Here is a 22,178-nt window from a genome sequence, read left to right as displayed (position 1 = left end):
GGACTACAACGTCTCCAGAAACAAATGGCTACTGTTTGCATAAAGCAAGGCGCCGTTGAAGGGTCTGTACAAGATGGCATCTACTCATTCTTGGGCCTCCCCTACAGCGAACCGCCCACGGGTGACCGCCGCTGGCGACCCGCTTCCTCTCCACCAGCCTGGGAGGGTGTCCGGGATGCAACTCGCTTCGGAAACGTGGCAATTCAAATCGTTGAGACTGGGGCTGAACTTGGTGCCGAGTCCAGTGAAGATTGTCTGTATCTGAATATCTGGAGTGGAAGTTTGGACCCATCTGCACAGCAACCTGTCATGGTCTGGATTCACGGCGGTGGTTTCCTAAATGGATCTTCCTCGATGGATGTTTATTCCGGTCAAAATCTAGCACGTCGGGGCGTGGTTGTCGTATCTGTCAACTACCGTCTCGGCGCGTTTGGCTTTCTGCGTCACCCAGAAGCTGGCGGCAATTTTGCCGTCACCGACTGGGTAGCCGCCTTGAAATGGGTGTCAGAAAACATTCAGATGTTTGGCGGAAATCCCCAGAATGTCACTGTATTTGGCCAGTCTGCTGGAGCAGTCGCAGTTCGGACGTTGCTATGTACCCCGGCCGCTCGCGGACTGTTTCATCGTGCAATCATCCAGAGTGCTGGGTTTGAGGATTACGCTGCTACACCATCACCAAACTCAGAGCGCGTCAAGGACACGAGCGAAAAATTCTTCAATCTCCTAGGAAGTCAAGATCTGGATGTCCTCCGTCGTATTCCTACAGAGCAGATTCGAGTCACTTCATTAACATTATGTGGAACTCGACCACCTCCTGGATACCTTCACTCTCCGGCAAATTTGGTATGGTATCCGGTACCTGATGACGAGGTCGTGATGAGAGAATTCTCCGGCTGGGATGAACAAGTCCCAGTCCTATTTGGCTGCACACAGCATGAAGCCCGGGCTTTTTGGCGTCCAACAGGTCTTCATACGGCTCCAGGTCAAGATCCGTCCGAGATATATACTCTTGAGACTCTGGCCAATATGTCCAAAGTCCTAGCACGCGGCGGCGACGATGAGATGATCGCTCATTTTAGCAATGGCAAGTTCAGTCCCTACGAAGCGCTCACAGAATTGTGCACCGCCGCTATCTGGACGGAGCCAGCAAAGGCTACTTACCACAGATTTTCTGCAATGAACCGTAAGACCTATTTCTACATATTTTCTCGCATTTCCCCTGCTACCCGTCGTTCGGGTATGCTTGCCTACCATGGTGCCGAGATACCTTATATATTCGGTAACGTTGCACGCAATGGAGTTTTGAAGCCATGGTTTGGCAGAAAGGCATTAGCCGGTGATATCGGACCATGCCCCATGGACAAATACTTTGATGAAATTGACGTACAAATTGCAAACGATGTTCAGAATGCTTGGGTAACTTTTGCTCAAACTGGAACACCTCAGTTTTTGGATGGTTCTCCATGGCCTCGTTGCGATACGAGGGACATGAAGTTGACAGTCATTGGGGATAAGATGGAAGAACAACAGTGGGAAGTGGACAGAGTGGTCAGCATCCTCAGTTCTTTGCGAGAGCAAAAAAGGGATTGAATCTGCGTAGTGAAAATACAATGCACTACATGGGTTTCACCGCCACAGCAAACTAAAACTACTTCTGATGATATACATTAAACAGGATCTTCTACTGTTGGATGAAGAGCTAGTGATAATGTCTATTCGACTACTCAGGGATGTCCGGTTAATACATCATCTAGGCAATGTCCCAAAAGTATCTTTCGTCTCCAGGCTCAATGCCAAAAAATAATGACATAAAGGGCTTTCCAAGGTCTGCCTCAGAAGTGAATGGTAACGCAAACCACTCATCCCGGGAATAGTCACCTGCCACTGGAAACTGGTCAGGTATAGAGCTTTCGCTCAGCATTTCCTGTCCAGATTCTGGGGTAGACATCAAGAAATTCGGCCCTGTATTGGCCTCGTGATTTGCTATATCGGTCTGAATATTTGGTTGTGCAGCCTCGATGTCGTGAGGCGGTGCGAGGATACCTGCGGTGTCACCTAGAAATGCATTTGCATCGTCAAAGGAGAATGGCGCCTGCATAGGCGGGGGACTGACACGGATGAATCGTTCTCGGAGGCCCTTTGTGTTTTCTCTCAATAAGACAGCATATCGAAAGCCGAGATGCACATCATCGACGGCGTTCAGGCATAACGCTTCAACCGTACGGTCTAACAAGCCTAACAGCCGGTCCAACTCGTTACCGCGTACACCCAGTGCGAGGGCCTGTAAAGTGAATAGTTAGCCTGAGTAACAGAACTTACCGCATAATTGGAAGATGTAACAAACATTAATCAAGTACATCGAGGCAGAAGCGACCCTAATGAATATGCGGACAGGCAGGTATTTTAAATTGCCATCTCGAGATAGATCAATCACCATCTCTAGGATTCTGCTGCTTGCATCGATAACTTCACGAACAAAGTCGGAATCCTGGTTGTCCATAGAATGCGGATTTCTTATTCGCCCGTCATCTTTCGACAGTCGTCCCGCAACGGCTTGCAAAGCCACGGAGTTGATGTAGACGCGCACAAAATGGTAATCGACCAGGATGAGCTGCCAGCAAGTAGCGTTGTCTGCTACAACTAAGCCACTATGTTACGGCATCAGAAATAGTTGGGTAAGATATTTTCTTACCTGTATGCCTTTTGAACTTGTCCCACCATTGAGAAAGTAGTGGGCGAAAATGCCCCAGGAAGGCTGCATACCGACCGCTTCGTACGAGCTCCTGAGTCACCTTCTTCGAGGGAAAGAGAAAGTCGGACGACGTCCTTATCAGTCGACTGAGTTCTATCCAAGAAGTCATGTACTCGTGCCACTCATTGTCCAACTTGGATTCGGGGGTCTTTAATGAGGACAGTATACTATCGTGAAACGGTGTTCTCGGCAAAGAGCAGCCAATTCGCGAAGCGAGTTGGCTTATATATACAAACAAGAGTTTGCCCACTCGGTGACGCCGGAGACGAAGGAGATTTGCGAATGAGAGTTCAGACGCTGAGTCAAGGGCATCTACTGGGACGTCATCTTCATCAGAGAATATGTCGAGTTCGTGACTCAGAGATAACGCATTTCCAAGGAGCATCCTGAATATTAAGTAAGCTCTTGAATCACACACGATCAACAGAAAACGGATTTCCTTGATTCAGGATCGTCGAATGAGATGCAGAGAGGAGATTTTGCTAACCAAGACATGCGATCTGATCTGTGAGCGGCTTCCTCCACTTCCCGAAGCCATTTATTTGGTACTTGATGCTGTTAGTTGAATTGACAAACTCGACCAGAAAGGGAAATTCCGCACCTTTGCTAAGAGATGTCGTCTGCTCGTCATCAGAGAGAGCCATCTCTGGCTGCCAGTAATCAGTCTCGATGGGAAGATGGACACAGCGGGGGTGCCATTCCGCAGCTAATAAAAAGGTCTCAATTGTACCGAGATGAGCCATTTGGTCCTTGATCGCTCGCCGTTGTTTCCAAACCAAGCGTTGAAACAGTGTTTGGCAGTGTTCCCACAGGCGATCATGGATATAAAAGCCCCGTGTAACGGCGCCGTCCACGTCCAATATATGATACCGTGCTGATAACGCAATAATAGCACAGCAAAGCACAGGTTCTCGAGAGATGAGGTCACCGTGTTTCGTGTGATCGCTATAGAAGGGGTGAAGGATTGGCGATAGCGTGTTCATATTGCGGAAAAATAGATCAATGTACGTGACTGCTTCTTGTGCAGTGATCAGACCAGTTTTCACAAAATGCCATGAGCTCCAATGGCGTAACGTATCCGGGGATGAAGGTGAAAGTGGGTGGCGAAGTGACAGCCAGGGCTCCGATGTGGTGACATGTTCCGTAGGACTGGAGATATTCACCCTCCCTGTCGGAACGGGGGCTCTTGAACTGCTGTTGTGCCGATGGATATGTGTGTCGGGCCTCAAATTCTGTTCATGCGCAGCGCCTATAGGTGGAAGGCCACTTTGCTGGGTAGGGTGACCTATTACAGGTTCTTGATCTTCTCTCTCTTGCGCCGGCGATTGAATATCTGCCACGTTGAACGCCGTTCTGCTCGTGTTTATGCGCTGGCGTTTGCGTGGTCCATCAGACGCTTCCATTCGTTAACTTGACAATGGCTTGCTAAAAATGCAAAAGGATCGCAAAATAGTTTATACCAGTGGTTTCTTCACAAGATTGTGTATGAATGGAGTTTTCAGGTGATGTAGGCCATGGTTGATGCCTTGATCTTTGCCTCGTCACCTCATCAGGATGAGCCGACACTTCTATTACGCGTCAATGTCAACACATAATAAATTGCCTTGTTCCCCTGGATGAGTACTAGATTGTAATACCTTCGATAACATTTACAGTCCTTTGCACATCACCGCCGTCATGAGGATTGGTATGTGAATTTCTCTCCGCACTAAATGTGCAATGGCGTAGTTCTCTCCTGCACCTTGTGCAAGATGCTTGTAAAAGTCCCTGACCATTGCACTCCATGATGCATTTTACCTTTCGGCGGCGGCAATTAATGCACGCTTGATAGGCTCTTTTGAAATAATGACGGCCAACGTTGGCGGCAGGCATGCCGTCTGTAGGGCTTGGAGCCGACATTGTAAATCACTTGTAGGTTCAGTTTTGAACTCAGTTGGACGTCTGTAGAAGTCGTGGAGAGTCTGGCAAATAAAGTACCATGTTTCGGAGATCAATCACGTGTACATCAATTAGATCTCGACAAAAGTCGGGGTAAACTAGCCCAAGATGGTTCAGGAGACTGTGTGGTGCGGTCTGAATCGGTCTGAATCGAAGTGGCTACCCGATAGTCTCAATTATGAATTCCGTCCCTCCACACCACTTGTGCTATTTGCGTTAGCTATTGTGCCTAGGAGAGCATTTATGGAGGTTGGGTAGCTCTTCTTCTAGATTTCCTTCTAATAAAATGCAGTCATATGGAGCTATTTTATATGATTACTTGACTACCTACTTGTGCAACGAGAAGCATTTATGACTCCAGTGTAACAACTGAGCTGACAAGGTTCCTAGTTTTGCTCGGTCGACGTGGTAGTGTTCTCTTATGGCTCTCCGAGTTCCGACTGACTGACGCGTTCTTTCATTCATTTGGTCTTTGTCGGCGTCGCAAAAGCAGGCTCATCTTCGAGGTGCCCGGTAGTCGGACAAGTTGAGTGTGTAAATGAAGCCCACATTGCCTACGTCGGTTGTCTTTGGCATGTCAATGTGAAGGTGGAATCTGAGTCGCAATGTTGTCCAAGCAACGACAATTAAATCTCCCGATTTGAGATTGTAAAAGCATCATCAAGTCTACTTTTACTCCTGCTGAACAAGAATTTCCTATGGTTGTTTTTATTTGGAATTGCCCCAGCCGTACCTCCGTTGTCTCTCAAACAAGGCCTGCTATCATCCTTCCTAGATCCACTTGCCGCCTCCAACCGTCTGATCTTCGGTTCGGCTGCCTCGGACATTTTATCCTCCTGGAATATCCTCTCTTATCCGCCTCTTGGCGCAATTGGTGCTCTCACTACTCACTACGGCCCTCCTTAGAATTGAGGCATGTTTTCTCGAGTAAGTTTCAGACTGCTCCCTGTGATTCTCCTATTCAGGTTCAATTCTCGCCATCTCATTGAAGGTGCCAAGGCAGGCTTTGTACTTTCTTTGTCAGCATTGAGGTACCTTTATATACCTGATTTATAACTGACCAAGCGCTTAAATTGCCTATCATAGGTGGGCTGTTCTTAAGCCCAAAGTACTCATAAGTACACGCAGAATGTAGGGGACTTATGCTTGCACGTATTTTAGCGCGCGAGGAATGTACCCTGCATTTTCTCATGTTTTGATTGGCCGAATGCCAGAACGGTACATGAAACCTGCCTTACCAGCCATTGTACGGAGTATTCCAGTATGCCAAGTACGGCTCATTGAAAATTGTCTTCCCTTGACATGAGTGAATAGGTCTACCGCCTTTCTGTAGATGATGCAGACGATTGTTAATGCATCACCAAGAAGCGCAAAATTTATCTAGTCGGGACATCTTTAACTCTCGTGCGTCATGTCCCCAACTCCATTTTAGAGTAACTGGGCACACTTTATGGATTTGCCTAAGGCGTGGGGGTGGAGATGAAGATTTCTGCTACCGATATCCCGATCATCGGATTTCGGAGAGTACTTATGGTTTCGTACCGTGCATCGCGCGGAGAAGGATTTCCGTGTCTATGGAGAAAGGTGCACAACTGTTATCGGGGTGAGACGCTATTTGAATGAAGGGTTAGAAGAGTCTGAATGCAATGTGAGGATAAATTAACTAAGCAATGAAATATTGCTTAAATCGTTGTATTCATGCTAAGGTATGTAAGTGAAGGCTAAATAGCGTCCGTAGTATCCCATCAATGCTTATTCTCTTAGCAACTACCAGCAGCTGCGCCGTTTGCTGCCTTGCAAAAGTCGAGGCCATTAAAGTATTGCATATAGCCAATTAGAGGCGAGTTCCAGTCCGTAGGAGCCCAATCCATGTAGTTGGCGGTACCGGCAACGTACCAGCCACAGAGCTTAGTGATGGCAGCAAGAGACAGCGTAATCTCCTCAACATCCCACTCAAAGGGGTCACCATAAGTGTCATTGGAGTCGGGCCAGGTAGCGCAAGAAAAGGCCACAACACCACCACGGATAGCGTAAAAAGCTAAACCCAAGGCGATGCTCTGGCCACCACCCGTCTGCCTCTTGAGCTCATTAACAGCGGCATCGCAGTCGCCGTGGTTGAGGTTGTATCCGCAGCCACACCAAATTTCGAGAACGCCGACTCCAAACCCGTAGTCTTGGGACCTATAGGTTTTCCCGCGTTTTTCGAGAGACGAAAGAGACCTAGCGGCTACCATGGAGGCGTGGATTTCTTCCAGCTTGTGCTCGTTGGTGACCCATTTGGTGGCATTACTAATTTTTGCCTGGATGGTATTTTCTGGTAAACTGACAAGTTCGTGTACCTCACGCCCTTGGTCGTCGATATAAGCCTTGTATGTTCCGTCTGGGAGGTCATGGGGTACGTTCAAAGAGAGCGCAACTGTAATGCCGGCCATGGCCGCGGTGAAAAAGAGCTTGAATAACACCATTGCGAACGAAGGCTTCACTGATTCTTATCTCTATGAATTGAGTGAATGCTATACTCAGAAAAACTGACGACAAATGACAAAGGCTTTTATATCTGAAGAGCAGCATTCTACCACATCATCACAGACTGCCTCTTGAGACTAATTGAGCATATCCAACAAATAGCAAGATGCTATTTGAACACGTTTTTCTGAAAGCTGTTTGAGCAAAAAAATGCTGGACTGTATGTATAGCATATTGCATGGGGTTCGGAGATGTATTCCTTTGCAGTAGCAGGCGGGACTTCAAAGGAAGCATGTGCATAGAGAGTAGGACCAACAAATCTCTCACCGATATATAGTGTATAAAAAGTAGAACCAACAGCACCTCGGTTATCAATTGGTTCTGTTGTTTGTCATCAACTAATTAGCTTTTGGTTAACCTCCGAACCATAATTACAAGGTTATGGATCCTGCCGGTAACATAAAAACACAAGTTCCGCACGACGGATTCAATGTCTTACGATTTGTTTCAACTAATAGTTAAATCTTGCCTTGGTTGTAAAAACTGCAGTGCTCTGTCATACGTAGTGTTATGCAAACTGCAGAAGTGTTAATAATTGCAACATTTTCACATTCACAAAATTGGTCTCTCTCATTCTGTAATCACGGCAAGTACGTTTCTTAGTGATGTCCGACGCATACGACTGGCAAAGTTACACCGGGCTATAACTATGGTGTATTTTAATCTATCCTATAAAATGGAAACCATGACAGGTGACCGTAAATACTTGAGAATCACTCTCTAAGGTAATAATCATCCTACCAAACATGCTACTTCATATATTGGGATGATAGCTACAATGTTGAGTATAACTGTACAATACTCTAAAGAAAACGGCGTACTCAACTGCATAAGGGACCCGCAGTACATATTCTTTTGTGGATCACTCAAGGATTTCAACATGGATTTGCTCGCGGAGCTTTTTGTGGCTTCCGGGGACCGTTGAAAGAGACCGTTAACATACGACTGCCGTATTCGTGTCGGATATTTTCTCAGAAACGGATTTCCTAACGGTATACAAAAAATATGTTTTTGCGGTTAAGGTAGTGCCAGGTATCAAGCTAGAAATATCTCTGCCAGTATCTCGAAGATTTAGTAGGTGAAAGCAAGATGTATTATACAGCATTACCTCTTCAAAAGTCACCCTTCCCCAACTAGCACTCCACATATGTATCTGAACAATAGAACTACACGCTCCTTTGTAGGATCAATTTACTAAAGTAGAAGAGGGATTCTTAGAGTTCAATGTTCTGCCGGAAGCCATCTTCCTCCGGCGCATGAGAAATAAGCCATTCCCCAATTGCATTCTGTAAATAATTAGCAGTGTGCTTTCTGGGATGTCATTCAGGAGCTCATTAGTTGACGTCCACACACCTGACTCTTACACATGTGTTCTACGCCGTACCCATCGATGTCGAAAAATGTGTCGTTAGACTCTTTGCTGATGCCTTCGAGTGTTAAATCGCTGGAGCAGGCAACAGTTTGGCGGAGGTAGTCAAAGCAGTGCATCAAGTGGTGTAGCTTGCCGCTTGTTTCGCTGTTTGGTGTCTTTGTACCATTGGTCATCGAGTTAATGAGGAGGCTTTCGCCGCGTACGAGGCTGGAAAATTCTCGACGAAGGATCTTCTGTTTACTAATACGTCAACTCTTTGCTGTGTTATAAGTGGTGTATGTTTAAGAAGAGTCTGATTAAATGAGATTAGACAACGAACAAGACAATGGTGTTGATGACCCCAGGTAGTGATATAAACTTCGTATTTACCCAGAGAAGGAATTCCAGGTGGCAGGTTATAGTCTCGGGCGTGTTCTATCTGCACCCAGCCGGTGATGCCTGGTAAACCCGAGTTCCACAAAGAGTCGGAGGATGGGTTGGAGAGCTCTTCCCAAGTCATATTGCGCTCTATGGTGAGTGCCTGTATAGGAACTAGATCCAACAGTAAATACCTGTTCTTGTGTTATGTAAAATTTGGCGCTCAATGCTGAGATGAAACTCACAATCAGGATGATACTTGACACTTGGCTTAGTACTGGCATTATTTACAATTCGTAGTATGATGAGCGCTTGAGTAAGGTTCGCAATGACCAGGATCCCAACACCGAAAGCGATGAGTAAGTAACGCCTACTAGTTTGATTTCCTTGGATAATCAAACTGGTGGTCTCGCGGAGCAGTGGCTGTTCGGCCTCATTGTCGGGGCATTGATCCGCAGAGGAATGATGAGCCATATGCAAAGATTTCTGCATTACGTCTGGCAGTTCAAAGAAGGAGTAGTTTCTAATTGCTACTGGAGAGAGGCGAGGGTTCAAGTATGGGGAATAGACAGTATATACTATAACGCAGTATCCCTATCGCTCACGGCTCGTCGGGCTGGTCCTAAAGTCAGCCTCCGTGTGATGTGGATTGCGCGAGCGAATGCCGAGCTGTTGATTCTCCGGTTCTGATTAGGCTAAAATTGACCGTCAGAAACTAAAAACGATACGAAAGACGGGAAGTCTGTCTAGTAGCTAGGAATATCACGGATAAGTTCGGAGATGCGTGGAAGCTGCCGTTCTGGGCATACGATATGGAATGGTTGCATCTCCCTGTACCCACATCCATCATTTTAAGCTTAGAAGATTTAAGTTGCCTTCCGACGCTTAACTAGAGTGTAGATCAACCTATCAGCCCCCGTACGGCTTGTCTGCCTAGATCTAACCTGCGAAAAAAAGTTGAGAGCGCAAAGTGAACACACATACGCACATATTGGCATAATAAGAGTACTAAAGTGAAGACTCGAGCGTAGTTAGTATGCGTAGAGTATTATGTTGTGCTGATCTTTTCTCAAGTCTCGGTAATGTGCCGACCACTTGCCCCCCCGGCTGCTGTAATACGGGGTAGCTGTAAACTAGTGCTTATGATATTGGCATATTTCCCCCACACCTTCGAATACTATTTGATTACAGCTGCGAAACGGAAATATATTTCACCATTGCAAAGCGACAACGACAACAACTCCTCCTGAGCATATACGGCCTGACGTATACAATCGACTGAAGCTTAACATTAGGAACAATGAGAACTTGGGTTGCCTGAAACAGAATCCTGTCTCATTACTTGCCATTCACATAAGTAACTCCTTAGGATTTTGGGTACCGCTATGGTAGTCCTAATATTGAGGTAGATAGACATTCGGTAAATCGGAGTCACATATCATCCTTGCACGCTAAGAAATAACTTCTTGGCATCTTGGAGCTCAAGCGTATAACTGACGGAAATATACTGCCGGAAGAAATCAGAACTTGATACTGCAGCTTCTTATTACCTACTTCTCACGTAAGGGATTCTCCACGATTTGAATACTACTAGAAGGGTATTAGTATGACAGTGGACATTTCGTAAACTGAGGAAACGTAACGTTGAACTTCGTTGTTATGTTGTACTTGTCGACAAAGGTGGCTCCAGAAAGGGAACACTTGATTAGTGATGATGGAAGTATCAGTCCGAAGCACTTGGATGGGCTCAGTTTGAAAAGTATATAAGAGGTTGTTTCCCCCCCAAGAGACTCTCTCATCCAGAACGATCTAACACTCATAATCATACATATCAACAAATACATCAGAATAACTCATACCTGATCTTCAAAATCCATATTCACTCCCATTCATCATTTATCAACCTTTCCTTCAAGATGCGCGTTTCCATCATCTCTACCCTTACGATGCTCGGGCTCTCTGCTCTTGTCACTGCAGCGCCTTCTTCTGTCGAAAACATACTGCCTAGGGGAAAGGGGCTCGGTCGTTGTGAGTGTGCGCCTATCTGCCACACTATCCCTGGTGGTGGCGGCGCCGGTGGTACCTGGTGCGATTGTACCTACAACGGCAACATCAGCGGGTGCACCAGGCAGAACAGTGAGTCACATCTTATTCATTCCGTTCTCTTACTCCTATGGTTTTCGTGACGTGGCAAGATACACGAAACACAAGCTTTTGGGAGATCCTCGGCTGTTGATTTTGTTTGGGCATCTACTAATATCGAGGCTTTTAGGCTGCGATTCGAACTGCTCTCCCCTCCAATAAATTCAACGAGCTATTTGCCTATATGTTTACTCGTGCAAGCAGAGATAACAGCAGGGCAATTTCACTTGTATTGTCGACCATCACGGGGCTCTCTCATCTGTCACCTTTAGCTACTCCCTGGCCTATCTTTGTAGATGAATGGTGACAGCTTCCCGCCATGTTAGATATTTGCTGTTGTTGATTATAAAATATCAGAAAAAGTGGGGGAAAGGTTTCTAGTCATTGGGATACGAGTACTTGGACAGAGATGAAGGGTATGGTGGAATTTACGAAAAGATCCATGCAAATAATTTCTAGCACGTACTCAAATACTACACTAGTCTCCGTCTTCCACTCCCACAAGAATGACATTCTCTTAATTGTGCATAGTGAAGATGGGAATGTGCCATGTTCTCATTGAATGGTGGCTGTCTGGCAAGAGATGTTTCTTTTTCATACATACAGGGGCAATCTGCTTTTAGCCTTTGACTAAGAGGTAGCATTGACTGTATTGACGTAAGTGAAAACTCGAAATGGCCGATACAGCGAAAGAATAATCGTTCATCTTCAACATACAAGGTTGTTGTCGAGCGTTGCTGTAGAGGCGTCAAAGGGGGTCTTTAAAGGAGAGCAGCTTGTTGTCCGAAGCTCTTTCGCGGGAATAAAAAAATCATTGTACAAATATCCCAATCCCCATTTGGAGAATAACTTTCCATAAGTCGCAATCGTGTCACCACAAAAAAAAAAAAAAAAACCATCCGAACAGGCGGGCTGAAGAAAGCGTATTCACTTAGCCAAGCCTCCTGCTATCTTTACTGGTGCTAGCAATAACGTCAAGTAAATACCTCAACGGCTACGATTGGGCGAAAAATATGACACTTTCACTATTTTGTAAGGAGGAATACACTAGCTGCATGATAATGAATCTAGGCAAGGCCAAAACCGGAGTGTTTACGCCCGGGGCCAGAGAGACTGAATGCTGGTGGAGTCCTCTGGGTGGAACGAATTCGGACACACGATAGCGAATTTGAATGTGTGACTGCATCAATATCTTCAAAAGAGAGAAGCATATATATAGTGAATCATGTTGAAGATAATTTATTCTCATATTGGTATTTGCTTTGCCGATAGCAACAAAAAGAGGAGCTGTAGCTTCTAGATTCTTCAAGGTGTATCTACAACGAAGACTGAATTGATGGTGAATCGCTGCGTGAACAGCATATTCGTAGAAAGGAACATCTACGCTGGGTTGCGAGAAGGTAATTGAAACATTAAGATGAATATATAAGCGGACAATAAGTGATTGTTGTAAATTGATTGTCAGACTTTTAGCATCAACCATGGCCCTCATGATAAGCAAGCGGGCTCATACGAAGATAATCCATCTATTACTTGCCCCTATTGAGTCAAAACCTCCAGCAGCTTTTCTCCCAATGGATGAGCACTAGCAGGATTCTGTCCAAACAGCAATTTTCGAGATGGGTCAACGATGACGTGTGGACTCCAAGCCTCACCCGACTTTTCATATTTGTCGCCGCTAGCCTTGTTAAGGGCATCTTCGAGACTGAAGGGCATACCTGGAGGGACGATTTCATTGGCGGTTGCTTGCTCCTCCTCGAGATTGCTAAACCCCGTTACTTGGTGACCAGCGATGAGTGGTGTTCCATCGGCCAGTTTGACATGGACCAAAGCAGCCGAGCCATGGCAGAGAGCGACAATAATACGGCCAGCATCATGGAATTCGCGAAGTAGTTGGATAGAGGTAGCATCCGTGGCCAGATCGTACATGGCTGTGTTAATAGTGTTAGCATTTACATACCGGCCTTTTACTTTCATGGTGGTGCAACAGATATCATGTGCGGCCAAAAAGTCATGAGAATCTCTAAAACGTACGTCCAAATCCTCCGACGACAAAAATAACATCAAAGTCTTTTGCGCGTCCTAAGTACGAGGAAAGCTTCTCGGTGGTTGTCCAGAGATCTTGCTTTGTGTTGTAAAACTCTTGGCAGTATGCGTCATCCTTGAAGAGCTTTACTGAAATAGGATCAACCGTCGATGTGCCCGTAGGGGAGGCTACAAACACTTCGACGTGCGGTGCGAGAACTTGGTACGGGTGTGCAAATTCAGGCTGCATGATCGAATTAATTGACCGTTACTCTCTGGTTTATGAAAGCGCATAGTGCGTCTCCAGGGAGAGAGTGGATTTACGCACAAGATACCATCCTGCCGAATGGGAGGAGAGAACGAAGAGAATCTTGGGCTTGGAGGCCATATTTGGTAAAGAGAGTATGAGATTAGGGTAATTAGTGAGAATACGAAATAAAGTTGTGGTAATTATGTGGTCAGCTTCGGAGGCCACACAGCATCCTTTTATACTCTGCCCTCGTCCTCAAAGCGTCTATTATGCATACAAATTGGGCAATTCATTTCCCCGCATGAGTACAACATAAATGAGCAAATGGGCATCCAAGAGATAAACACACAGCAGAAGCTGAGGAAAAGCATGTATTGATTCGTTGCATTTCCCCCGCCCTTAACTCCCAAATCCTCCGAAGCTAAGGAACGTCGTCGTCATCATAGCATCACAGCCCAAAGCATTAAGAGCCATATAAAACCATATTTATTCAGGGCAAGGACTTCAACTTTTAAAAACATGAAAGTACAGTGTAAAACATAACATAAAGCCAATATGTCTCTGATGAAAGCCGTTGGTATGCGTTGAAATTTATTCTGATTCTGGTCGAAGTCTAGCTAACACAAACAGATATCCGAGGTGGCACGGGCGAACGTGATGCTCTCTTCATCAATGATCATACGCCCAAACCTACGCCCGGCGAAGGTCAGGCTCTCGTTAAGGTCAAAGCATTTGGCATCAATCGCATGGACATTATTCAGCGCAACGGCGAATATCCTGTTCCTCCCCAGGCGCCGAAAACACTCGGGGTCGAATTTAGTGGCATCATCGAAACATTTGGCCCTGGAAATCACAGTACCTTTAACGAAGGAGACGAAGTGCTCGGGCTAGCTTACGGTGGAGCTTATGCTGAGTATATTGCAGTCAGTTCCAAGATGCTCATTCACAAGCCGCAGGCTGTAAGCTGGGAGGAGGCGGCAGCGATTCCTGAAACTTGGATCACAGCCACGCAGTCTCTACATAAAGTACTTGGATTCACTAGCGGCAAGACTATTCTCTGGCATGCCGGCGCCTCCGGTGTGTCAGTTGCAGGCATACAGTTGTCGCGATTAGCTGGCGCATCTGCAATTTATGCTACCGCAGGGAGTGATGAGAAATGCGAGTTTGTGACATCGCAGCTTGGCGCTACTGCTGCGTTTAATTATAAGACTCAGGACTGGGTTTCTGAAATAAAAGAGGCTACCGGAGGGAAAGGAGTTGACTTTATTATTGACTATGTTGGCGCAGACTATTTCCAAAAGAATCTCGATGTTGCGGCTCGCGACTGTCGCATTGTGCTGCTGTGGCTGCTGAGCGGCGGCAAGGTTCCCGATGCAGACATTTCACAGATTCTTTTCAAGCGTATCAGGATTGAAGGCTCTACGTTGCGAAGCCGCGATGAGGATTACCAGGGCGAGCTGCGCGATAAGCTCGAAACTTATATGCCAGAGTTCGAGGCGGGTAGACTCAAGACTATGGTAGACAAGATACTATCCTGGGAAGACATTGTTGAGGCACACAAATACATGGAAGAGAATAAAAGTTCGGGTAAAATTGTTTGTACTATTCCTTAACAAATACACTTGATGAAATGAATTTAATCTGTTTTTCTTATCACTCAATTGTAGAGTTACCTCCCTGTGTATAGACGGACAAGTGCTTTGACAAATACCCAAATGAGGTCACTGACATAAATGCGCATGAGCAGTATCAATAATTACAGCTTCTGATATGTGCGTCCGAATCCCTATAGATCTGACAAAGCATCGGAGGAGAGAAGGCAAGATCTCGTACTATTCCCTAAGTCTACACTGTAGTGTAATACAAAGCTGGTAAGACTACGTAGAAATGCGTGTTGACGATTCCCTGTCTTCAGAGATCATCCGCGTCAACAAATCAAAATCGTCCACCTCACCGTCCAATGGTACAGATGGCCCTGGTCTCTGGTAGAATGGATATTCGAATTCAGGTGGATAGAAGCCCGCATATTCCCAATCAATGATGGCCTTGATCTTGAGTGTGCTCGGGTCAACAATGACATTGTTCATAGAGAGATCATTGTGACAAAACACCAGGTCTTGCTGCTTCCGCCGACGCATTCTCCATGGTCGCCCATCGGATTTTCGCATAATACGATATGGCGGAAGGACCTGGCAGCGAGTTAGCCTGGCGTATAGGAAATTCTCCAAAGGCTTGGGTACCATGCTATCTGGTCCACCCCATGTGTCAGAGGTAAGCTTCTTCAGTGTGAGTATGTGGCGTTGTAGCTCTTCAGCAACAACCGCTTGACTCTCAGTATCAAGATCATTCATTCCAACTCCATCCACATATTCAGTAACCAGGTATGCTGCGCCGTCATCCTCGAAGCAGCCAAGTAATTTTGGGAGCGGGATACCAGTATGAGCAAGAAACAAAAGGCATGCGCCCTCATTGAGGACACGTTCCATGTTGAATAAAGGAACGTGCATATAGCCATTCTGCTTTTGCCATTCGTGGGATCGTAGGCTTCGCTTTACCCACGTGTTGCCAACCCGAAAGTACTTTCTCTCATGAGTGATGGCGATGCAATTCTTTTCTCGTCTTTCATTCAGCTCGCTGTTGGTCGGCGGGGCCATCTTCACACAAAAGTGAGGTGGATTGATGAAGAGTGCCAAGGAATAGTCGTTCTAAACCTGATCTGTAGATTTGTTTGAGGAGACTAGGACAGGATTTGCTTGTATTTCAGTTGAATCTCGTACTCTGTACCCTCACAACCGCGGGCTGACATGTCGAGAGACAATACACGACGTCAACAACACTCAGCACCACAGAATAACCCTCGCGTACAAACTTCCCGCGCATATCATGATGGTAAATACCTGACTTGACACATTTGGTATGTACCTCAATGCACTTCACGGTACCTGGAAACCGAGAAATACGCGCAGAATAAGAATTAGAACAACAAAAACAAAAACAAAAACAAAAACAAAAACACGACCGCTTATGAGCAAGCGGTTGTGTAACCCAACTTGCATGTCATCACGGGACACCACGTGGCCACAAGACCGTCCAACAATCGGCACACAACGGCCCAAGCTCCTCCTTCCTCGACTTTCTTTACTGTTTGGAAAGATCTCACGATTCACATTCACGACCGTTATTATTTAACAATGGAAATCTCTACAACACTCATCTCCGGGAACGAAGATGAGACTGCAGTGTTTGCAGAGAGCCACAGTGGCGATCTTTCTTTAGTGTTTAGATTCAATCTGGACATCTCCCAGCCGCTCAGTACCAGCAGCCGCATAGTAGCCTGCTTTCACGAGATCGAAGTCGACGACGAGAAGAAGACATTTTCGGACCGAGAATCCATGCGTCAGGGGATATACGATTTAATATCACATGTTTGGCCTCTTTGCGCACCAAACCCTTCAATCCGCCTTCCAGATGTCATTGTGCACATCCAGCAAGATGATCACGGTGAAACGACTTTCAGAATCTCCCACGAGATTGCCTTTCAAGAGTATCTCACAAGTCTTATGCCTGTTCCTTCCATCAAGGATGCTCTTATCCCACAAGCTCGTACGACCGAACAGCACTATATATCACTTGGGTCTCTTCAGTTTTCCGATACATTAGGTGGACGCGGAGGGACGACTGTCGCGCATTTGAAAGATCAGAAGGATGGTCAATCATATGTCTATAAAGGACTAAGCTTTCGCTTGTTCCTGGAAGGCGATACAGAGTATAAATCCGAGCGAGATACGTTCTATCGTGAACTCGGGGTCGTCTACTCTCTACCTAGCCATCCAAACATCATGCGTGCTCCGCCCTTATTGGTTACCACTGGACCACCTCGATCCCCAAGTCATGGTATTGCAGAAGAAGACCGCCTCGTGTGCGGAACGTTGTATTCGTTTCTCGAGCGCCAATCATTGCAAGAGGTGATCAGCCAAAGGAATGAAGATCATTCAACCCTCCCTCTGACAGCAAAGGCGAAGTGGGCGTGTCAAATTTCATCAGCAATGGCGACTGTGCATTCATCAGGGCAGTACCATATGGATTTAAAGCCAAGCAATATGCTTCTGAACAACGAGAATGACGTAATTATAATCGACTGGGAGCAATGTGGTGCGTCTCCCTTCTTCCTTGCACCAGAAGCGGACGGCTCATGGGACGTTGAGGTCGCCGTAAACACCGAACCAGCTGAGGTGTGGAAGACAAACCAAAGCAAAGAAAGGATGGTTTATCAAAAGTTCATAGGCCCATTACGTGATGATTTTGGGATTTGGCCAAGGCGGAATGTTTTCCAATTGTGGCAGCTTGAATGCCGAAGAGCGTTGGAGGCTGCAGAGGTCTACAGCGTAGGGTGGAGTTTGTGGGTGATCTTTGAGCAGAGTGAGGATGTGTGGACTTATGACAGGAGACCACCAGAGGCAAAGGAAGTTGTGTGGACTCAAAGCAGTGAGAGTGTACCAGAAGTATGGAAGGATTTTGTTTCTCGATGCACGAGCCTGGATCCAAACAAGCGGCCAACATTCGAGCAGGGAGAAAAGTTTTGGGGACAAGAATGGCAGAAGCTCGAGGGGCAGACGGAGTAGATTTCGCGATAAAGAATGCAATGTAGTACCTAGCATTATCCTAAACTATATAAAAAGCTACAGCTTGCCTGCAAATGATTATCCAACACCAGGTGCCACTATCTCAGAGCGCTTCATTTCGAATTATGACATGGGATTCTCCAGGTCCTTCTGGTAATTTAGACTTGTGATAGTAGGGGTGGTAAAAGGCCCATCCCGAGCGGGAAATGAACCGCTCACGGTTCTTCTGTGCTACAGCTGTTTATATTTGTGGTGGCAAGTGGAACTCCCAACGTTTTACCTCTTTCTGATAGATAGCGAATATCTCTTTCCATTACTGTAGTCAGTGATACACCAAGTATATTTTCTAGCCTTGACGAGGATGCTTGTGTGCATTGGGCGACGGAGTGAAACCACACCAAGGAGGCTAAGCTACGTTAAAAATCGTCCTGTATATGAAAAAACAGCCAGTCAATCATCGCCATTGTCCGTGCTTTAGCGCTGGTGTAATTAGATGGCTTCAAGTGGCGTCTCGCTTTCTCGCAATCCTACAAACGGTTGCTTGACCAGCAACCACAGAGGTCTCGCGCTCGCGCGCGTTTCCGCACGTCCTGTATCACCCCATCACTACGCATTAAATCAACCTCAGCCTGCTCCCTGGTGAAGTATATATAGTTGCTATAAGCTCTCATGATCTATACAAAAGGCAGTCTATAGTTCATCTACAAGTCATTCAACTCCGGATATACAAGCGATATTATAACAATGGCACTAGTTCTACCTCCATCTGTTGATCACTTCAACTCTTTGCCTGACATCACGGAGTCTAACAAAGCTTTCCAAGATAGTTGTACGCAGAATATGCTCTCAGATATTTGCGCCGTCTTCCTCAAGCACCGAGTCCAGAATATATATGGCCTCGTGCTTGTTCATCAGCATTTCGATCTTGAGTCGGACGAGAAGTTGGTCAACATTGGAAATGTTGCTGTTCCTCTAAAGACTGATATTGTTTCCACTTCGATTACTGCAACTAGATGGGCTTTCTCTGGAGAAGGGGTAATCCCTTACGAGTTCTCCTCCGAAGGGCATCAAATTGATATGAACCAACACTACGATTTCATCCACGAACTTGGGAAGATGATCCATTCCTTTGGACTATCTGATTATCTCGGAGTGTGTTCGCTTGACAGCATTGCCGGCACCAATGAAGGGCCTACTATGGAATTTACGAGTGGCCGAGCAAACATCACATTGCCATTTGACATTGACCCCAAGGAAGGGCAAAGCGTGGAGGCAGCATGGCAAATACATGAAGGTATATATACGACTTTCTTCAATCTGCGGTCCGCCACCATCTGCTCACCGTATAATAGGATCGGTTCCCGGAACGGTAGGATTCGCTCAATGTAAGGTGCGATGCAGAAGAGGTCCAAATACTGGTCATCAGGGACGTCATTTACGAACCAGATCCTAGGTCGCTCACTAGCCTGGTTGAGTGCTCTACCCAGCAACACCATAGCACACGGTTGTACACAATGGTGCACCTACTTCGTTATTCGGCATTAAAGAGTTTATAGCAACCTCTATACATCTGTTATGGTTACTTGTGGCATTCTTTACAAATCACTTAAGTCAAGTGCGGTACCCTGTAGTCCGGATTATCCATATGTTGTATACCGGTAGATCCAGTAAAAAATATACATGGACAAATTTCATACCCAAATATCTTCCACCGGCGGAATAAATATAAATAATATCCATTTGTTACAAGTTAGTAGGCAATAGTGTACAAAGATTTCGAGAGACTCGCAGGACTAGCACTTGCTCCAAGGTGCATTTTTATTTTTCTTAATGCAGTTTGAACCTATGACTTGCTTGCATGAAGTCCATAAATATAATTGAAGAAAGTTAATTTTATACTTAACTTCTAGTTTGTTAATCCTTTGAAGATTGAGAAATTCTCAATTTTCTCATTGGTCCCACCAATCAAGGTCACATGTAATCTGGCTACCCAGCATCGTGACAGCCAGACAGAAGTAACGGCGATAATAGGTTACAAAATCGATGTAAAGCCATTCCAATCGATAAAATCATTTGAGATACTTACCCCCGGTCTCGTAGCCACAAGGTCGAATGGGTGGGGGCCTATAGCATCATTGAACATACGGGTGTATGAAGTCGTATAATAAGTGAAATTTGTACCCTCGACCTTTCGGGACAACGTTAACTCTACAGACTCTGTATTCCATCCTCCAGTATTTATTCCCGGAGTTTTGTGTTCGTAAAAGATGGCGGTAACATTGGTAAATTGCTCGGCATTCAACATCTTTTAAGTATGCGTTAGCTTGTGTCTATATCACCCTATTGTTCGACGGGAAGTTAACTTACCGCCACTGTTAGGTTGAGCTGTTGCTTGCTACTGAATGTATTGTCGGGGCCGGGAACGAGAAAGGTCTGCTGGGTCGATAATTTGTATTGGGGCTGAAGCGACTCCCCAGTAGGAAACCCGTTTCCGTTATTGTCGTAGATGACCGAAGCTCCTGTGTCATCATCGACAATCTCAACCATGAAGGATGAAGCGCCTTGTTCAAAGGGAGTTACCAACGAGTACTCGAAAAAACTAAAGGTTGCAGGGCATTTTGTGTATACACATGTAGCATGTCCAAAGTTGCCTGAGATACCATTGGTAACGCTACAGGGCGTCGCATCCGAGCACTGAGAGCCATTTCGAGGAACGAAATGTAGTCGGACTTGGGTATTAGGACTGGTCAGCAAGGCATCTTCGACCTAAGGCGTAGCCCAAATGTATGTTAGTGGACCAGTACAATTTCTTAGCATCTTGTTCGGATAGTTATGGCACGACGCACCCTTATGACACCTGAGAAAGTCATAGTTCCATTGCTACAAATCTTTTGGTTAGAAGATACTAATAGTTGTACAGCAGGCATGATGGTTGTACTTACGCGTTAACGTCAATCTGGGCTGCTCGAGGCTTGACGGGGTAATAGTCGATGGGCTCAGTGAGAACCACCTCCTTTGGTACTGTGTTCAGCATACGTTCCAGTAGGGTGCTGCATCTTGATGTGAAGTAGTCGTTAGACTCAGCCAGCTGTCTCATAGTCACACGGCCATCCGAATTAAAAATACGCTCATCTGATCGAGTAGTGACATTCGCTCCAGATACGAGGGGGTTCTTGGTCGTATTGCTGATGAACTCGGTAGCCCTACATTTCATGGACATTTAAAATTATGCATCTCGTAACGTGAAATGATGAGATGCACTTACACCTTGTTATCAAAGAAGTGAGATGACGTGTCGAAAGTACTGGTGTGTTCATCATCCTGCTCATCATAAAGCATGAGTATTCAGCCATGTTGTAAATATACGAGGTAGCTGACACATACCGGATCGTCATTAGGCACAAACGGGGCGACTTCAGGAAAATCAATGCCATGTACGCCACCAATGGTATGTCCACACGCCACAAGTTCAATCATCTCAGTGACATTGAAGCCTTGCCTTGCAAAAGATGCGGTGTGGGTGGCAAGGTCTTGCTGCGGCTCAGGGACACCCGCTGGTCCCGCTTCTCTGGCATCTATCCTTCCAGCACGGAGAGGAATGATCATGGTACCATTGGAGCAAGCACCAATCGCAAAGGTAGCACCGAGAGCGAACAAGTCTGCCAAGGAAGACCTGGTTGTCACTAAGCCGGAAAAGCTATCTCGTGTCTCCGAGAAAGCGTTGCCCACATTCTCTGCTCGGTCCAACTCGTAAATGATGGAAGCATCTAGTCCTCCTGTCCCAGCGATGGTATCCGCCGTCGACATGTCGTGGTAAGCGTTCCTCCTATTGAGACCCGGTCAGCAATCCGATCAAGACAAAGAGACGCCTCTAGGCCATGTTGTTTCTCAAGCAACATCTGAGAGGCAACGCATGTTGTTGCTGTCGGTATACTGCTTACAGCCATTCTGCGCCAAAACTTATCCCTTGGGTTTCATTGCCTATGCCAACACAGTCATGAACGAAAAAGGCAATGCCTGGGCTAGCGTAACCACCCAATTGCTCGTACAATAGCCACTCCAAACGGTCAGTGCGAGCATTGGGCCAGACTTGGCTGCATAATGCAGGAGACCAGAGAGAAGCACTGGCCAGAGCTAGCAGAGTAGTCTGTGAGAAACTCATGATGATAAAACGGCGAGCTCTAGTTGTTTGTT

General features: G+C 46.1%; 9 protein-coding genes across 9 annotated transcripts; 3 read left to right on the top strand and 6 right to left on the bottom strand.

Moving 5' to 3' along the window:
• Positions 1-5: 5 nt before the first annotated feature.
• On the top strand, positions 6-1,590 carry V8C40DRAFT_284819 (carboxylesterase/lipase family protein; the record flags this gene model as incomplete). The annotated part of the gene is made up of 1 exon (XM_083222233.1): positions 6-1,590. Exon 1 carries the CDS (start codon positions 25-27, stop codon positions 1,588-1,590), a length of 1,566 nt encoding a protein of 521 aa, XP_083067192.1. The 5' UTR covers positions 6-24.
• Positions 1,591-1,750: 160 nt separating this feature from the next.
• Positions 1,751-4,624, bottom strand: V8C40DRAFT_278656 (uncharacterized protein; the record flags this gene model as incomplete). Its single annotated transcript, XM_083221093.1, has 6 exons — positions 1,751-2,281; positions 2,345-2,631; positions 2,693-3,138; positions 3,240-3,300; positions 3,354-4,023; positions 4,400-4,624. The coding sequence occupies 6 exons, from the start codon at positions 4,622-4,624 to the stop codon at positions 1,751-1,753; spliced, it is 2,220 nt and encodes a 739-aa protein (XP_083067191.1).
• Positions 4,625-6,349: 1,725 nt separating this feature from the next.
• Positions 6,350-7,442, bottom strand: V8C40DRAFT_259235 (uncharacterized protein). Its single transcript, XM_083218922.1, has one exon. The coding sequence runs from the start codon at positions 7,153-7,155 to the stop codon at positions 6,451-6,453; it is 705 nt and encodes a 234-aa protein (XP_083067190.1). The 5' UTR covers positions 7,156-7,442; the 3' UTR covers positions 6,350-6,450.
• Positions 7,443-8,430: 988 nt separating this feature from the next.
• On the bottom strand, positions 8,431-9,419 carry V8C40DRAFT_271497 (uncharacterized protein; the record flags this gene model as incomplete). The annotated part of the gene is made up of 4 exons (XM_083220274.1): positions 8,431-8,502; positions 8,570-8,821; positions 8,908-9,119; positions 9,191-9,419. The coding sequence occupies 4 exons, from the start codon at positions 9,417-9,419 to the stop codon at positions 8,431-8,433; spliced, it is 765 nt and encodes a 254-aa protein (XP_083067189.1).
• A 3,108-nt stretch (positions 9,420-12,527) lies between these two features.
• On the bottom strand, positions 12,528-13,635 carry V8C40DRAFT_259232 (type 1 glutamine amidotransferase domain-containing protein). The gene is made up of 3 exons (XM_083218921.1): positions 13,441-13,635; positions 13,122-13,356; positions 12,528-13,018 (listed from the first exon to the last, which is right to left on the bottom strand). The coding sequence occupies exons 1-3, from the start codon at positions 13,498-13,500 to the stop codon at positions 12,627-12,629; spliced, it is 687 nt and encodes a 228-aa protein (XP_083067188.1). The 5' UTR covers positions 13,501-13,635; the 3' UTR covers positions 12,528-12,626.
• Positions 13,636-13,824: 189 nt separating this feature from the next.
• Positions 13,825-14,992, top strand: V8C40DRAFT_259231 (NAD(P)H-quinone oxidoreductase). Its single transcript, XM_083218920.1, has 2 exons — positions 13,825-13,939; positions 13,993-14,992. Exons 1-2 carry the CDS (start codon positions 13,918-13,920, stop codon positions 14,973-14,975), a joined length of 1,005 nt encoding a protein of 334 aa, XP_083067187.1. The 5' UTR covers positions 13,825-13,917; the 3' UTR covers positions 14,976-14,992.
• Positions 14,993-15,239: 247 nt separating this feature from the next.
• Positions 15,240-16,022, bottom strand: V8C40DRAFT_284816 (aminoglycoside phosphotransferase family protein; the record flags this gene model as incomplete). Its single annotated transcript, XM_083222232.1, has 2 exons — positions 15,603-16,022; positions 15,240-15,551 (listed from the first exon to the last, which is right to left on the bottom strand). Exons 1-2 carry the CDS (start codon positions 16,014-16,016, stop codon positions 15,240-15,242), a joined length of 726 nt encoding a protein of 241 aa, XP_083067186.1. The 5' UTR covers positions 16,017-16,022.
• Positions 16,023-16,510: 488 nt separating this feature from the next.
• V8C40DRAFT_284813 (putative serine/threonine protein kinase) lies at positions 16,511-18,052 on the top strand. Its single transcript, XM_083222231.1, has one exon. It carries the CDS (start codon positions 16,554-16,556, stop codon positions 17,982-17,984), a length of 1,431 nt encoding a protein of 476 aa, XP_083067185.1. The 5' UTR covers positions 16,511-16,553; the 3' UTR covers positions 17,985-18,052.
• A 1,964-nt stretch (positions 18,053-20,016) lies between these two features.
• V8C40DRAFT_278650 (heme peroxidase) lies at positions 20,017-22,146 on the bottom strand (the record flags this gene model as incomplete). The annotated part of the gene is made up of 7 exons (XM_083221092.1): positions 20,017-20,289; positions 20,352-20,750; positions 20,831-20,864; positions 20,927-21,187; positions 21,250-21,305; positions 21,369-21,810; positions 21,926-22,146. The coding sequence occupies 7 exons, from the start codon at positions 22,144-22,146 to the stop codon at positions 20,017-20,019; spliced, it is 1,686 nt and encodes a 561-aa protein (XP_083067184.1).
• Between the last annotated feature and the right edge of the window lie 32 nt (positions 22,147-22,178).

Source organism: Trichoderma camerunense, assembly GCF_050948025.1.
Source record: "Trichoderma camerunense strain CBS 138272 chromosome Unknown V8C40scaffold_33, whole genome shotgun sequence".
Classification (NCBI taxonomy): domain Eukaryota; kingdom Fungi; phylum Ascomycota; class Sordariomycetes; order Hypocreales; family Hypocreaceae; genus Trichoderma; species Trichoderma camerunense.
The sequence above is the reverse complement of the archived record's forward strand: the minus strand, read 5'-3'. Positions and strand labels throughout refer to the sequence as shown.

Coding starts and splice junctions, on each gene's coding strand:
- V8C40DRAFT_259235 (XM_083218922.1), bottom strand. CDS start 7,155: ATGGTGTTATTCAAGCTCTTTTTCACCGCGGCCATGGCCGGCATTACA.
- V8C40DRAFT_259232 (XM_083218921.1), bottom strand. CDS start 13,500: ATGGCCTCCAAGCCCAAGATTCTCTTCGTTCTCTCCTCCCATTCGGCA. Junction 13,357..13,440: donor ATTCGGCAGGATGGTATCTT/GTGCGTAAATCC, acceptor TCGATCATGCAG/CCTGAATTTGCACACCCGTA. Junction 13,019..13,121: donor TGTCGTCGGAGGATTTGGAC/GTACGTTTTAGA, acceptor CTATTAACACAG/CCATGTACGATCTGGCCACG.
- V8C40DRAFT_259231 (XM_083218920.1), top strand. CDS start 13,918: ATGTCTCTGATGAAAGCCGTTG. Junction 13,940..13,992: donor GTCTCTGATGAAAGCCGTTG/GTATGCGTTGAA, acceptor TAACACAAACAG/ATATCCGAGGTGGCACGGGC.
- V8C40DRAFT_284813 (XM_083222231.1), top strand. CDS start 16,554: ATGGAAATCTCTACAACACTCATCTCCGGGAACGAAGATGAGACTGCA.